The following is a 16,261-nucleotide window of genomic DNA, read 5'->3' as shown; positions in this document are numbered from 1 at the left end:
CTTACTTTAACTTACTATTTATGTACATGAGGTAGGAACTCATTCAGACTGAGATGGTTCGGTCATGTGCAGAGGAGGGTTAGTGAATATATTGGTAGATGGATGCTGGAATTGGAGCTGCCGAGCAGGAGGTCTCGAGGTAGACCAAAGAGAAGATTTATGGACGTAGTGAGAGAGGGTATGAAGGTAGTTGGTATGAGAGAGGATACAGAGAATAGGGTTAGATGGAGGAGGTTGATTCGCTGTGGCGACCCCTGAAGGGAAAAGCCGAAAGGGGAAGAAGAAGAAGAAGAAGAAGAAGAAGGTGGGAACTCATTACTATTCAGTTATCCAGGCAATAGTGAAGAGAAAGAGAAGGTAAGCAAAGTAGATAATACTGGAGAACAGTGAAGCACTGGGGACCACCATTCAGGAAAGAGAGGTAGAGGAGTGGGGGACTAAATGAAGGCGGGGAGGTATTGACCTCAAAGTGTTTTCAGCTGTGGAAATTAGGTTTTAGCAACAATAAAACAAAGTTTGAGAGTACAATGTACACAGTACAATTAGCCAGTTGTTTAGGATGAGGTCCAAAGTCAAACACTGAGGATAAAGGGAATATTACACATGGAAAAGATTAAATGTGCCAAAGATTGTTGTAATAAATATTCAATGGAGAGCCAAAGAAGAGTCTTAAGTTTGTTTTGAGTTTTACCAGAAGGAGTCCCAGAGAGCTGGAACAGCAATTATCCCAATAAGGAAACCCGGGAGAGAAGCAATGTGTTTCCCGGAGAGAAGGGGCTATAATAGCCAGATATCTTGGCGGCTCCACATTACAGCACACGGGCGGACAGGATTTTGTATTTTGTAAATGGAGGGTTCATACTGGGGAAAACATGCTCAGGAGTATGAGGCAGACATGCAGTAGAGAATGGAACGCTGTGAGGAGATCGATGCAGACAATATGCTTGGCGGAAAAAGGAGAAAACGTCAAGCATGTGGTAATGAAGGGATCAGTCAGATTGAAATGAAGGGCTTCCAACAAGCAGTAAAAAAAAAAAAAAATCTTTCATGACCAAGGAATTTTGAAAAGGAGAGCAAAAATTCTTAATTTTCCTTCAGATACGGGTGTGCATCTAAGAAAGTGTGTTACAGACCAACTGGGAAATGGGAATAGCACAAAAATTGGATTTTGGATGGACTGATCTAAGAAAATCAATGAAGTTTCACTGATATGCAGCCTTTAATCGCTGCGTGACAATACATTTGAAGCTGCTCGGAGTCAAGGGGAGAAATAGAAGTGTACATAAATCATTTATATTTGTAATTGATTCACGTATGAATAATACTTAGAGGTTTGTGTTGAAAAGAACAAAAATCCGCGTATTTCAGTATGTCAGGCCATGTTGGCTGTGTATGGTAATAATCAAAATCTACTTGATGAAATAATGCTTTAAATGGAAAAAATGGCCAGAAAGACGCAACTCTTAATTTGGAGTCTCATGCATAGAAGTATAAAGGACATGAAAAAGTGGCAAAGTAATCACTAAACTGGCTGTCGGAGGGGTTAAAAAATATCACACTGTCAAAATCAGAAGGAAAACCTCAAATAAGGGAACAAAAAGGAGAAACAGTAGCATCGGCAGCATGTTGGATGGTCTGGACCACATCAAAGTTAGTATTCCAGGAAGGTCCGTGTATTTTTTTGGGTAAAACAATTGGCTAGTAAAAGTGTTTAGGATTAAACAAAAATGTTCAGTGTATATCAGGAGCAGCAGTAAAGAATATTTTTGATTCTTACATGAGGCAAACAAGACAAAGTGCTTGACCTGCTTTTGCCTCACAAGGCATCTGACAGGTGTAATCATAAGAGCCTCCACTAGAGGGCAGCAGAGGGACATGACCGAGGTGAGGTGCCGGTAAAAATCCGTAGAGAAAGACGTTGACTGTGACTGCAGGTCCAGTCTTATGTATCCTCCGCAGTAGCACATACACACTCACACACACTCACGCACAGTCACGCACACACACACACTCACATCAACTCCGGTTTTTCCAGCAGCCGTCCAAGGTAACACTTGCCCCTTCTTTTTTGAAATAAATGCTACGACGTGTTTGTGTTCGACGAGCGTCGCTAGTCGCTCGTCTCCAACTGTTTGCCATGACAGTCTTATTTTTAACTATCGAAGGTTTATCAAAGGTTTATCAAAGTTACAACCTGGTATATTTGTACTTTAATGACTTGGTTATTGTTGAATGATATTAAAATGTCGGTTTGAGACTGAAGGAGTCAGTGTTCAGAGTGAGCACACACAGTCAAGTGAGGGAATATTTTGGAAAAGCTAGGCATAATAATGAGAAACAATATGTAAACACTTTACCAATTACCCATAAGGGAAATGAACCTATTTGTTCCTAAATCCATATATTCATTTATGGACAAAAAGAATCCCAAAAAGGGTTGTGTATAAATTATACGGTACTCCGATAACAACTCTTCAAATGATGTGGTCATTGATTGCATACCAAACATTCTTTAAGTTTAATAATTACTCTCTTCTACCCTGTAATTGAATCTTACGATTCTATATTCTTGTTACTTTCATCCAATCCTGTTATAACAATGAACTTGATTTTCCTGTGGGCAGAGGCCTCCCATTTGAAAATTAGGTCATAATTCTTTGGTACATTTATTATAGGGTTCAGGCTTGCTTCTGTGCAACTTAGTGAGACCTCTGATAAACCAACTGTTTTCATATCATTGTCAACAGACCGCAATCTGCAGACGCACCCTGTCCCTCTTACACACACACACACACACACACACACACACTCTCACTCACTCACTCACTCACTCCTCAATGGGCATGTTTCACAGCCACATTTCAGACTTACATCCTGATGAACAGCTTAGGGACGGTCCCTCCTCTTGACACTGTGACTCGTATTTGGCCTCTGTTCGAACAGAGATCCGACCTCCTAGTCCCCCCCTGACTCTGTGGTAAATCTGTATTATTTGTGTTTACAATCAGCCAATGAAAACAGTCGCTGTCCTTGGAGGGGGAATCGGGGGGTTGGCAGCGTCTTTCTACCTCACCAAGAACCCCCAGGTTTCTAAGGTAACGCTCTGGTCAAATGCACACAGATCACATGAGTACGTTTCAAGCAATGTGTGTCTACCATCAGGAAGTAGCCACTAGACCAGACCTGGGCATTTTACGGCCCACGGGCCACATCCGGCCCATTTTGCATTTTTATCAGGCCCATCAAACAATTTTCTTTGAATATTTCAACAAGTATTTTCAATCACTATTGAATTTAGTAACTAATTTTTTCCTTTATTTTTTTCCCAAAATAGTGTCGGTCAGCACATTTATATTATTATTAATTATTTTAAAATTGAAATAAATTGCCAAAAAATTGAAATATTTAAATGGAAATTTTCATCGTATTCACCTCGTGCATAAAAATGTAATAAGAAATATGGCCCGGCAGCCAAATAATTGCCCACCCCTGCACTAGACTGAGTGTGCCTGTGACTTTTATACCTGTCAATGTCTGTTCTGCACAAGAAACAAGCCCGTACTCCGTCCGTATACAAGGAAGCTGATTACGAGAATTTTGGGGCAGTCACTGCCATTTTAAGAAACAAGGAAGCGCTAACATTAGCTTTAGCTAGAGGGCAGAACTACCAATTGATGTGTATTCCAAGTCCCGGGTGACAACAAGCTTGTGAGTTGACTGGATATGAGCTGCTAACCTGCGGGTTCCTCTTTGGCGTCTTTTGCCACAGACACTTAATTGAAACTTCCCTGAGGAGGAAGTTGTTATTACAATGATAGTTTGCTGAGGTTCCCTCAGTTAGAGTTTGTTTGTGTTTGTTTAAGACTTTGCGTTCTTCCTCAGGTTATTTTACTGGAGTCCAGCAGTCGTTTTGGGGGTTGGCTGTGGTCCACCAGGAGGGCAGACGGGGCCATTTTTGAACATGGACCAAGAGGGATACGACCAGCGGGGGCCGTTGGAAGTAACACACTCAACATGGTGAGGGCTTAGTCAAACTACTGTCAAACTAATAGTACAGACAAACTCAATTAGCAGTTTTTGTTTAGGTAAGACACCTTCATTGTGAAATGTCAGGAAGTATGAAATTATCTAGAATTCATATTAATCAACTATCCTGCAAGCAAGGTAAACTGATTAAGGGTATAACTTCACAAGGGTATATATAGGAGCCAAGCAAAGTCAGAAATCCGGTTGAAGTGTGTAATATGAGCCGCATGAGTCAGACAGACTGAGATAGTTTTTGGGTTCTCACAAACAGGCTAGAGCTTGAAGTGTCTGAGTTTATTTCCTTTAATTTGCATGCTGTTGGCTGTAACTTGATGCAAAACCACTATCTTGCACATCCTTACTTGTGTTGATAGATTATTTTCTCACTTCACATTTGACATGGTCAACTAATATTTCTCCCTATTCATCATTTAGTCCTGAAAAGTTGGAAAATGGAGTTCAAATACAGCATTCCTCAGTCAACTTCCACTGTTTGGGTGCATTTCATTTCTTGCATAATGTTGTGTGTGTGTGTGTGTGTGTGTGTGTGTGTGTGTGTGTGTGTGTGTGTGTGTGTGTGTGTGTGTGTGTGTGTGTGTGTGTGTGTGTGTGTGTGTGTGTGTGTGTGTGTGTGTGTGTGTGTGTGTGTGTGTGTGTGCGCACACGAGCATGTAGGTGGAGGACCTCGGTCTTGCTGGGGAGATTCTGCCGGTCACCTACAGTCACGTTGCCTCTAAAAACAGATATTTGTATGTGAATGAGCAACTTCACAGGATGCCTTCAGGATTAAGGTGAGACTTGAGGAGACAGCTTTAGCTAGTCTTTTGAAATAAGAAACATCCTCTTTCCTCATATTAGAAAGCAGTTGTCATTACTCCATCCTTATTTGTTGAATACACTCTTGAATATTATCATGAGACATTTTTTTAGTCTCTAATGTGAATTAATTGTAATGGAGGCAGATTTTCATTATTTCAATACTGTAACATTTTAGTCACGGAAAACACCTGTTTGACTGTAAAACGTCCGTTTAATAAGCAAATAGCTGTCGTTGGCCACAGCCATGCCACACCCTCTGCAATACAATACCGTTCAATACTAAGAAGTTTTTTACCAAATGAGAAGAAAAAGCTGATGTTGGTGAAAGCAAAAACTTTGAAAGCTCAAATCCCAAAAAATATTGCAGGCATATCCTCGTAACAATACTGATAATAACAATTTCCATTGTTTTAGACCTCATGTATTATCATCTTGGGGTGATGCCAGGGGCCTTTTCTGTGTGGAGTTTGAATGTTCTCCCCGTGTCTGCGTGGGTTTGTTCACACAGTCCAAAAACATAAAGCAGATTATTTGGAAAAACTGGGAAAATTGCCCAGATGTGCGAATGAGAGAGTGAATGGTTGTCTGTCTGTACATGTGGTCCTGTGATTAACTGGCAACCAGTCCAGGGTGCACCCCGCCTCTCACCCGATGGCAGCTGGGATAGGCTCCAGCATCACTGCGACCCTGGGTAGAATAAGCAGTAGACAATGGATGGATGAATGGATATTATCATTGTGTTATTATTGGGGTTGAAGTCATGTTTTTTGTATTTTTGTTAATTTGTTTTCGATGTGTTGCTACCCAGTGGACTCCTGCGGACGGTGCCACCCTTCTCTAAGCCCATCCTGATGAGCATCGCCAAAGAGGTGCTGGTGAAGAAAGGCAAGGACGAGGACGAGTCCATCCATTCATTTATCTCTCGGAGGCTGGGAAAAGAAGTGAGAAGCCCCCAGTCTAACAAAAATGCTGAGCTGTGGAGCCAGTAGGATTTGCTAAGCAACACCTTCGCTGAATCACCTGTGTGATGATGTTTATATAGGGCGTGGTTTATTTTTCATTTCTCTTAAAGTCGCATGAAGTTAGGGCAAAGTATAGGGCAGTGTTATTATGAATGAATGTCAAAATAAAAGAATACTAAGTATTTACTCATGGATTTTATATTTTACAGCTTTTATCATTTGATATCTATACCTGTATTCCCCCTGTGTCTCACTAGCTGGCAGATATTGCCATCGACAGTTTGTGCCGTGGCGTCTTCGCAGGTGACTGCAGGAATTTGAGTGTGCGCTCCTGTTTTCCTCTCCTCCACGAAGCAGAGCAGCGCAGAGGGTCCGTCATCCTGGGGATGCTGCTGGGCTCAGGTACAGTTTAGCTCCTCAACCACACACAGAAACATGCACAGAGCTTGAATTCAAGAACAACATTCTTGAATATGTACTTGGAAAATATATTTTCACATGGCTATGTTTATTATCAGCCCTTGGTGTATAATCCCCGCAGGTCCCACCCACACCGTTCCTTCTGGCCCTCTGAGCCAGAGGTCTAAAAAAGAGTCATGGTCTCAGTGGTCCTTGCGGCGGGGGATACAGTCACTGCCGGAAGCCATCACAGAGCACCTCAAAGCCAGGGAGGTGAAGCTGCATGCCGACGCAACTGTTCAACACGTCAGTCCTTCATCTTCTGGCTGGACGGTGAGACTTTTCAACAACCTGACAGTGTCAGTGTCAGCTGCTGTGTGTGTCTGCCTGTGTTCACGCACATTCAACACTCTGGTACCTTTTAGGAGTAAAGACATGGAACATTCAGCGAGCAATCTGTCGACGTGTATCCAGATTAGTCAGGTCCAGAACTATAGGCTCACCTCTATGTAACCCCTCAGGGGGGTGTAGAAGCCACTCAGACAACACACACACACTGGGGAGTTTGACATCCATCAACTACATTTGACCATACTTGAAACTCCAAACCCTCCGTGTTTATTCTGAGTGATTTTTCGTAGATCTGCTTGGAGGATGGGACCATTTCAGCTGATCACATCATCTCAGCCCTGCCAGCTAAAGGCAAGTGTTGGTCAACAGATTACAACATTAGTCTTAAATAGAGATGTAAACTCACTACCTCCTGACCCGTTCTGGATTTTATTTTAATTTGAGCCAATACATTTTAGTCAAGCCGCTAGCAATTCTTCTGGACAGTGAATAATTCTTGTTGCGCCTTGTTTGTTTTCCTCAGAGCTCGCGTCAGTCCTGCCCTCCTCCTGTCAACCTCTCATCCAGGAACTGCAGCAGGTATCCGCGGTAACCGTCGCCGTGGTGAACTTGGAGTATGAAGGGTCTGTCCTTCCTGTGGTGGTGAGTTGTACAGCAGGATGCAGGCACACAGCACTGTTTTCTTATTTCAGCACCACGTGTTAAACAATCAGAGGTTGTTGATGCAGGTGGTGATTAACCTCCAGCTTGTTTTGAGCCATGTGAGGCAACCCCTGCTGCCTAAACCCCCGCCCTCCACACTAGATTCATTCAAAACATTATAAACAAAATAAATTAGTTGTACCAGACACAGTGCAACGAACAGCTGTGTAATTGCAGGTCCAGTGTGTGTCTGGAAAATCAGCAAAATCATTGTGAATTTCCATTTCCTGTATAACAGGGAGTGATACCCCAGTACAAGGGCAGTGCTTCTGTCAGATATACAGTTCAAGCTGTCTTATTTTGGTTTTGTTCAGCCAAGATCAAACTTTGTACCGTAATTAGCTGCAGCTTGACACCTCAACATCAAGTTTAATTCCCCCGTAGCGGACAGTATGCCATCAGGAAACAGGCGCCAGTTGGTGAAGCCCCAGCAAGACCCCCGCATGGCATTCTAAGAAGCGGTTAAATAATTAGAGTTGTGATTGACGGCGGCGGCGACCACCTTTGCTCCATTGTAATCTTTGCTCGCTTTAGACCTGTTAAGGTTGCAAGCACATGGTACCTTTTAAGGAAGCCGGTATCACAGGTGATAAGATGAGCAACGTGAGAGGGCTTTGTTTGTTTCTTTGACTGAATATGATACAGAATGTGAAAAATTATTTGTGTGATGATCATACTGATCATAATTTTTGCATCCATATTTTATCTGTTCAAGACACAGCATGTTTAATTCTATGATTTCAGAGCTCTGTGTATGGCATCATTTGGAGATGATGTGTGTGTGTGTGTGTGTGTGTGTGTGTGTGTGTGTGTGTGTGTGTGTGTGTGTGTGTGTGTGTGTGTGTGTGTGTGTGTGTGTGTGTGTGTGTGTGTGTGTGTGTGTGTGTGTGTGTGTGCGGGCATTTTCTCCTTTCAGGGTTTTGGCCACCTGGTTCCGTCATCTGAGAACCGTGGTTTGCTCGGGGTGGTTTACGACTCAGTTCCCTTCCCACAACACAACAGACCAAATGGTACCACGACAAGACTAACGGTATATGCCCTTGCTAAACACACACACACAGTGTACAAGCTTCTCAGACACATCAGTCTGATCATACCCGAAGTTTGGGAACCTGTTAACAGGACACTAGTGGGTCCAGAGCCCCATCCACAAACCTACTCTCTGAATATCAGACTTCTTAATACATCTTCTCAGCAACAAACTGGTCATCTGTTCACTGCTGAAGCCCAACAACCATCAGCCCACCGGTTGAGGGCAAAGTGACAGACGCATCCATGTCTCCTAGGTGATGATGGGCGGGGCCTGGTTCCAGGAGGTTTTTGGGGACCCTGCATCTGTAGAAGAGGAACATCTTTTAACAACAGCCACCTCGGCTGTGCGGCAGCACTTGGGAGTCATATCAGCACCAAGCTGGAGCAAGGTGGCTCTGCAGAAAGTAAGGCAGAACTCTTATCCAATTATCTTATTATATTATTTGGTCTTTCACACACATGAAAACACAAGATATCTGTCCTTACCTTGAAAAACAATCTTTTCACACCTTAGTTGTAAATTTTGTTAGGACAAATCTTTTTTTAAGAATTGAACATTTTCTGTGACCCTCTAATCATAGCAGTCATTTGATGACCCTCAAAAACACGTGGATTGAAGAAAATTGTCATTAGTAAAGTGGTTAATAACGGGGCAATAAAGTAACTTTATCAGAATTATGGTTGAGGTGTGTCCCGGCATCATACATGTTGACCTTGGTTTACATAAATTAGTTAAATTATTTAGAACTTTAGTCTTTAACCGGTTGCACATTTACTGTGTTGACAAATACACCCTGTCCATGTTGCTGTCGCGGTCACGGGTTTTCTGCTGTTCTTCATTAGGACTGCATCCCTCAGTATTACCACGGACACCGCAGGAGAGTAGGTGAGCCCTGACTCAATCGGCACGTCTCAACACCTTTTGTCCTCTGGCTTTAAAACAAGGACATGTAGTGGTATGTCACTTTAATGTGTGCGTGTATGTGTGCTTTCCCAGAATCCATGCGAGGCCTCATAAAAGAGAAGAATCTGTTGCTGTCCCTGACGGGCTCGTCCTATGACGGCGTGTCAGTGAATGACGTCATATTCAGTGCACGGACTGCTGTCGAGGGGTTGCTAGGAAGTAAGGTTTGATTCATCCACTTGACACCGGAAGACTGGAAATCCTTTTGTTGCCCTGCATTTTTTTGGGATGTATGTGTTTTAAACAGGGCTGAAATAGTTTACAAAGCATTTTTCATCGCAGCATTTTGACTTTTTTCAAAGTGCAGTCGTACAACCAGCCAGTGTCACCCATAAAAGGGTGCAGATGACAAACATGACACATCACGCATCCATTTTTGTGGTCCTGCAGATCAACCTCAGAAGTTCCCTGATAATGTTTAGATTCTGATCACAGCTAGAAAGTAGGAAAAAAAACATATAGAGCATCTACCTAATAACTGATCTGATGAATGTTATCAGCCCATGAAAGTCAAGAGTCAAGCCCAACGTTAATCCTAGACAACAGTGGTTGCCAGCCTTTTGGCTCTAGCTATTTTAGAACAGGGACGATTGATCCTTTTCAAACAGCTTGCCAAGTATATTAAAAGAGGATAGTCCAATTTATTTTATTTAAAATATATTTTTTTGAAAATTCCTTCCAAATAATACTTTTATTGATTATGGAATCTGGAGTGGAGTCTGTCAAAGTAGGTGGTTGGGCAATTGTGATCCTCTCCATTTTGTCATGTTTTATAGCCGTCAGGTCAAAAAACTTCTGAATTTCAGATCGGGTCAATAGTGTACATTTTTTTGGAAATATTTATTTATTTTTTTCACTAAGAGGGATCAGTGCACATTGAGCCCAGACACAAATGTGATCAGAACATGTATTTGGATGATAAATGATGATTCTTTGTTCTCTCATATGATGTGATTAGTAGACATTAGCTAAAATCCATAACAAGTATCCATGTTGCTTATTGATCACTTGAACCAGAAATAGTACATCTCAGGCTCATTATCTAGTCACATTAAGTTCATTGAAGGCATTCCTGAATTTAAACATCAAATGAAGCCTTAATACACATTAACAAGTCTGTTATTACGGTGGGAGTCACGTAAATTTTTTGATCTTGTGAAATTATTTTACAGTTGATACAGGGTGATTTGTGATTTGGAAAAATGACTGTATGCAAGAAATATTTTAGGATTCGGTTACACTGTGTATTTAAAATTGAAGTAAATGCAACCAGTGAAGCTTAATGATTGTAACCTTGTAATAAAACAAAGACCTAAGTATGAGATTATGATTCTAAATCTCTTGACGAAAATAAAGAAATACATTGACCTACACTAAGAAAAATGAAAAGCGACAGTCAGCAACTCATGATATTGACTTTATTCAAAAATTTGAAGGGAAAATTAATACCATTACATCTTAGTACATCTCCTGTTTGGAGTGCTACTGCTTCATCCACCACAAGCACAATAGACAAACCCCCACTCACGCACACACATACACACACGAACATTATCTGAGGCCCAGTTTCTTCTTCTCTTTCTGTTTTTTGCGAACAACCTCGATGTTGCGATCCTTCCACATACTCTTCCTCAGTTTGATGGGACGACTGCCGACATACTTCCCTGGACAAACATGGAGAGACCAACGTGTAGACGGTCATTTTCACAGATAGATTTTCCACATCGAGAGCCTTTCGGTGTTCTGAAATGTTAGTGTGTGTCCCGTTGAGACTAACCGTTCATCTCTCTCATTGCTCGGACGTAGTCATTTGGATCCTTGAAGCTCACAAAGCCGTAGCCTTTTGTCTTTCCTGTGCGTTTGTCTCTCACCACCTGATAACAAGCATTCATGACATTACTGATTCGTTCACCATGCGACAGTAAAGTCAAGGCTCTGCAATTTCCATGAGACTTTTATCATAGATTTTGGAATCACACCAAGAATGGTGACACATTTATATTTTTGCGTATCATGCAGCATGTCCAAAATGAGTTGAGCACTTGGCCTAGAGTTCTTCCAGTACCAAGGGTAATGAAGAGATCCGATTCAGAGCTGAAGGATGGTATTTAAAAGAGAGGACGAATGGCAATAGGCTCATAAACAATCAAGATATTCATATATAAACACACACATTTCCTAAACTAGGAAGAGGGGCACATATTAAAAAATGTGTCTTGATGATGGTTGGTATCACAGGAACCAAGGTATTCTGGGAGAAGCCAGTGGACTCATCATATGATCTCGACTGAAACGTTCAGAATGCTGTCTTAATAAATCCTCAATCAACATTAGTTTGCATTAAAAAATAAGCGCCAACTACTGTTTTCCACATAAAAATGACCATTAAAATTTCCAAAGGAACAATGGGAAAAAGAAGTCACAAAATGTCCCAACATGCAATGTTAATGGAAAAACTAGTGTGTAATCTGCCCGTGACCTCCCTCTCCCTAGTGGGAGTTCCTAGAGTCATCAGTTAGCCTTGATGGTTTGGCCATCATTGAAAAATGAACAGAAAAAGCAAACCAACCTTAGCCTTGAGAAAAGAGGGGTATCTGCTGAACGCTCTGGCCAGTATGTCATCGTTGACTTCGTTCCCCAGATCTCCACAAAATATTCGGAAATCATCTGCAAGATGGAGAGAAACCAGCTGGCGTCAGAGTATGATAGTTTTCACCAGGAACGAAATTATATCACACCCTAAAAAAACGTGTTTCTACATCATTGCTAGAAGCTGTATGAACCAGAAAGGCCAATCCCATTTTCACCCTATGTTCTCAACCAACCTGCTATTAACTCAGTTATGCCAATTTAGGTCTGCCTGGGTTTTCTGGGATGCAGCCCCTGAGTTGGACAGCAGCTATACTTAATCCTCAATGATCTCCATGGTGATTATTTCAGAACGGACAGGGTTTGTACCTGAATCCCAGTCCAGCAGACTGGCATCCTCCCAGGTGGTGCCAGCTGCAGTCCGGATGCACTTCTTAACCTTCTCCACCTTGGATTTCTTTTTGTCCTCAGTAACACTCTCCACAGGCTGGAAAACAAACACATGAACACGGAATGTGACAAGTGAAATATAACACGAGGGCTGTGAGGGTTTCAGTGATCTATGGCTTTAAAAGGACCTCAATGTGGGGGGGCTCGTGGTCCGGCATACTGGGTCCAATGACGGCGCCGCTGTCCTCGCTGTCCTTCTTGTCCAGCAATCCCGCTGCCACCACGGCAGCCTGCTGCTCAGCGACCCGTGCAGCCAGTTCCTCCTGACAAGCACATTGACATGCGATCAAGGTCGCACCTTGTGCTGAAAAGCGGCGAGCTCAAGTGCAGCAAAAAGTAGTGCTATCCAGTATTACAAAACAGTGACCAGTACCATTCTGGCTTGCCTCTGAGCTCTGACATCATTTCTCTTGGGTCCCACTGGGGTGGGAGGAGCAGAGTAGACAGTTGGTGCTGCCTGGATGACAGAAGGTGTTGGTTTCATGGGTGGCGGGACTACCTGTCTTGGGGGCGACGGTGCCACCATTGGGACCATATCTCCCACCTGGAGGGGACAGGGCAGCTCGTCACGAATGATAGGACACGATGACAGACCCGGAGAAAACCTAGCGAGGCAGTCGGGGGCAGCAAGACAGAGACTGACCGGTGGTGCAGAGTTTATGTGCTGGAGAGGCTGCGAGACACCCTGAGTCGACTGGCCCTGCAGGGAAGCGGGGAGCATCATGGGAGGAGGCGGGGGAGGGCGGGGCAGTGGGGGTGCAACTGGAGGACCACGCATGATCAACCTCTGACCACCTGTCAACAACAATAACAATGATTAATTAAGAGCCAAGGTCTTTTAATTATTTTATGGCCCATCTGGCCATAGATAACCCTGAAATTACTGGACAGACAATAATTAACCTTCTGAGCCCGGAGTATTTCCAGCTCCCTTAAAAGCTCCTGATTGACAGTCATTGTAATTCCCATGCTAAGCTATACATTGTCAAGAGAAAAGGCTGTCTCGCAATGACCAGAGAAAGACTTTCACCTGTGCAGAATGACGGTGGAATAAGGAAATTGAATATATACAGGAATCAAAGCTCCAAGAGGTGAAGCTGATGGCCTTTTTACAATCTTGAGGAATGAACATGTTTTTGTAATCTTTAGTGTGGTTTTGCTGCAGGTCCCACAGTCTTTAACCAGCAGTTTGCACATGCTGGGCTTCCACCTGCGTGGGTGTGTCTGGTAATCGGAAAAACGCCTTTTTTATGACAAAAAGCTTTTTCTGCAAAAGGCACCTATGTCGCTCGATGTCACCAAGTCCTTAAAATCTTCCCAAAGAATTAAAGCAGTCGAGTTTGTTACTCCTCACCTGGCCTCTGTAGTATGTGCGGGACGAAGGCGGGTCTCATCATCGGAGGAGGTGGAGGACGTACTGGTGGGACTGGAACAAGCAAAAGGTCATACGATACGTAATCTTTTAAACATTTACTTTTGAACATGTGGTGGGGACATTTAGCACAGGCTGTTTCTCAAATCGATGTCGAGATACTGCTTAAGCACTACCGTAAACAGCCATTAATATGAGCTTTATCACTCTCTGAAATACATTTTTAAAAGTTATTCATAGTATTTAAACAGACAAGTTTTGCACCTCTGACATTTATCTTACAGGATGACAAGTAGTTTGTATTGTCTGTCAAACAGTGCCAGTTTTAACAGGTAAGTCAGTAAAACTGATAATTCACAGACATAAAACTGTTGCATGGGTGTGGGCAAACTGTGCATACCAATATTTTTCTCCAAAACTGAAAACATCAAATTAAGACAACGAACTGTGTAGTTACTTCCGTTGGATTGGAAGTGACACACTTGTGTTTACCTGGTCCAACAAAGGCTGGAGGTGGGGGACCAACAAAACCAGCAGCCCGGGCTTCTAATGTTTGCTGGACCTAAACAGACACACACATACAGACATACACACATAGATGAAATTGACTGAATCCAGGATAAACCACTTTGAGACACAGGACAGTGGCCACATTAGTGATTATTCTCACTAGTTGAAAGTATCTGTGCCTTACAAATGCTTTCAGGACTTCATGAGGTGATATACAGAAGCAATGGTACAGACCTGTCTGTAGGTGTTTGTGCCAATGATAGGTCGCACGACTGGAACCGCCAGAGCGACTGGTACTGCCTCCATGACAGGTGGGCTTCCTGAAACTGGAACTGGACCACCCAAGACCTCCTGCTCAAAACTGAAGCAAGACAGAAATTGAAAAAAAGGTACATCAGGAATCAAAATTTTTACATTTGATAGTGCTACTTGATATTCCCTCTGAACTTGAAAAAAATCAGATCGCTGAAAGCACAGAAACATTTACTTTTCTATGCATTTGGATTTTGGCTCAGCACAACAATAATTCAGATGGTAAACAAAGAAATATAGATAAATTGATGATGACACCCTGGATTAAAAGATGATTTTCACCAAAAAATTACAGCAAATGTTTGGCTTTTGTTTAATCTATATTTCTCAAAGCCTGTCGTCATAAGCCTTATTAAGGTGTCCTGTTTAATCCAGCATCACATGTCTCTGACATTAATCCAGTTTTTAAAACCTTTTATGTATCTTTATAGTTGCCACTAAGCTTTTGACAGAATTCCATCCAGATTCAAGCTTTTTCCTCATGTGCTTTTGTTGCCTTAACCAACCAATACTTATGTTTATGGAGACGGCCCTTTATAAGCTCGCTTAAGTGAGGAATTATAGAGCTAAATCTGCCCTTCAAATTGGTTGTACTCACAGAGCCATCTCTGCCTCCATCTCTTTCAGACGCTCCTCTCCTGACTTCAGCGCCATCCTGAAACAAAAACATTATTATCAGACTGGAGGGATGACACAAGTTTGTAAAAGGACAACGTAACCATTAATGTTAACAACTGGCTTCGAAATTAAGTCTGCTTAGACATGTCTCTTTATATCAGATTTTCACAAATTGTAGTAGTATTTTGAGGGTGAATGCACCAGGTGACAAATGTTCAACCACAGACCTAGACAAAATCATTTTGAGGAGGAGGTAGGACAACAGCAAATATGAATAACATGCACAAGGGAAATTATTAGTTGTACAGGACAGCGAGGAACACTTTAGACACGGCAGATACAACACTAAACAACACGACCGCAGTAATATTTGTATCACTACAATTATAATCAACTGGTATGGAAACGCACGCCATAACACAGACTCCATCATCATATGCTACACCTACCTTGACATGCAATTTCCTTCTCTCTAGTAAAAAATTATATGCTAACTTTCAGTCAAAATTGTCGACAAGCCTTAGCTAGCACATGAAAAGCTAATGTAAATAGCTAAGATACATGCACACATTTAGGTACCATAACGCTAATGTTGAGGCTGCGAATTAAAAATTGGCCTATTATTTACTTCTTAGCCCCACTTTTAATGTATGCGACTTCCTGAGTAAACATCTTTAATGACAAAAAATACAAAACTTGGCTAATGTTCGAATAGTCCAGGCGCGCCGACGGATTGTGAGCGTCTTCTCCACTGCACTTCCGGTTTACGGTATTTCTGTTTCCGCTTATTTCTTCAGGGTAAAGTATTGTTGCTGCTGCCTACTGTCCGGGAGTGGAAGAGTCATTCATAATTTCAATTCGCCTAGGTTGCTTGATGTGTCAACAATGTCATATTGATTAGTATATTCTTGACATCTATCATCACAAATACTCACATGAAATGTGATTTTATGAGTAAGATAAAACCCAATATAAATTTCTAAATAAAATACTTCATTGAATGTGGCATATCCTTAAATTAGTTGGCAATTTAGTCAATAAACAAGAAAGAACTTGTGTCAGGAAAAGTGTTTTTTTCAGTTGTTTCTGTTGATTTGTACTTCTGTCTCCAGGCAGGTTCAATAACAAAACAACTGTCTCATTTCCAAAGTAGGA

At 42.1% G+C, this 16,261-nt stretch overlaps 2 protein-coding genes across 2 annotated transcripts; one reads left to right on the top strand and one right to left on the bottom strand.

The window, feature by feature from the left end:
* Window positions 1-1,923: 1,923 nt before the first annotated feature.
* ppox (protoporphyrinogen oxidase) lies at window positions 1,924-10,574 on the top strand. The gene is made up of 13 exons (XM_086154873.1): window positions 1,924-2,047; window positions 3,009-3,095; window positions 3,883-4,017; window positions 4,702-4,817; window positions 5,654-5,786; window positions 6,065-6,209; window positions 6,349-6,539; window positions 6,848-6,908; window positions 7,081-7,199; window positions 8,176-8,289; window positions 8,546-8,695; window positions 9,135-9,177; window positions 9,289-10,574. The coding sequence occupies exons 2-13, from the start codon at window positions 3,012-3,014 to the stop codon at window positions 9,423-9,425; spliced, it is 1,428 nt and encodes a 475-aa protein (XP_086010999.1). The 5' UTR covers window positions 1,924-2,047; window positions 3,009-3,011; the 3' UTR covers window positions 9,426-10,574.
* A 102-nt stretch (window positions 10,575-10,676) lies between these two features.
* On the bottom strand, window positions 10,677-15,876 carry rbm42 (RNA binding motif protein 42). The gene is made up of 12 exons (XM_086154874.1): window positions 15,556-15,876; window positions 15,087-15,143; window positions 14,411-14,537; window positions 14,159-14,228; window positions 13,649-13,720; window positions 12,938-13,089; window positions 12,668-12,838; window positions 12,423-12,557; window positions 12,214-12,331; window positions 11,825-11,922; window positions 11,033-11,129; window positions 10,677-10,919 (listed from the first exon to the last, which is right to left on the bottom strand). Exons 1-12 carry the CDS (start codon window positions 15,561-15,563, stop codon window positions 10,807-10,809), a joined length of 1,218 nt encoding a protein of 405 aa, XP_086011000.1. The 5' UTR covers window positions 15,564-15,876; the 3' UTR covers window positions 10,677-10,806.
* Between the last annotated feature and the right edge of the window lie 385 nt (window positions 15,877-16,261).

Source organism: Fistularia commersonii, chromosome 11 (genome assembly GCF_037954325.1).
Source record: "Fistularia commersonii isolate RoL2024-O1a breed Wild chromosome 11, RoL_Fcom_v1.0, whole genome shotgun sequence".
In the NCBI taxonomy this organism is placed as follows: Eukaryota; Metazoa; Chordata; class Actinopteri; order Syngnathiformes; family Fistulariidae; genus Fistularia; species Fistularia commersonii.
This window is presented reverse-complemented; position numbering and strand designations above follow the sequence as displayed.

Bases quoted from the DNA above. Each gene is read 5' to 3' on its own strand.
- ppox (XM_086154873.1), top strand. From the start codon at position 3,012: ATGAAAACAGTCGCTGTCCTTGGAGGGGGAATCGGGGGGTTGGCAGCG. The intron at 5,787-6,064 runs GTGAGAAGCCCC...GTGTCTCACTAG, and splicing joins CTCGGAGGCTGGGAAAAGAA to CTGGCAGATATTGCCATCGA. The intron at 9,178-9,288 runs GTGAGCCCTGAC...GTGCTTTCCCAG, and splicing joins CGGACACCGCAGGAGAGTAG to AATCCATGCGAGGCCTCATA.
- rbm42 (XM_086154874.1), bottom strand. The intron at 14,229-14,410 runs GTCTGTACCATT...GTGTCTGTTTAG, and splicing joins GCACAAACACCTACAGACAG to GTCCAGCAAACATTAGAAGC. The intron at 12,332-12,422 runs GTCCTTTTAAAG...TTTGTTTTCCAG, and splicing joins ACGAGCCCCCCCACATTGAG to CCTGTGGAGAGTGTTACTGA.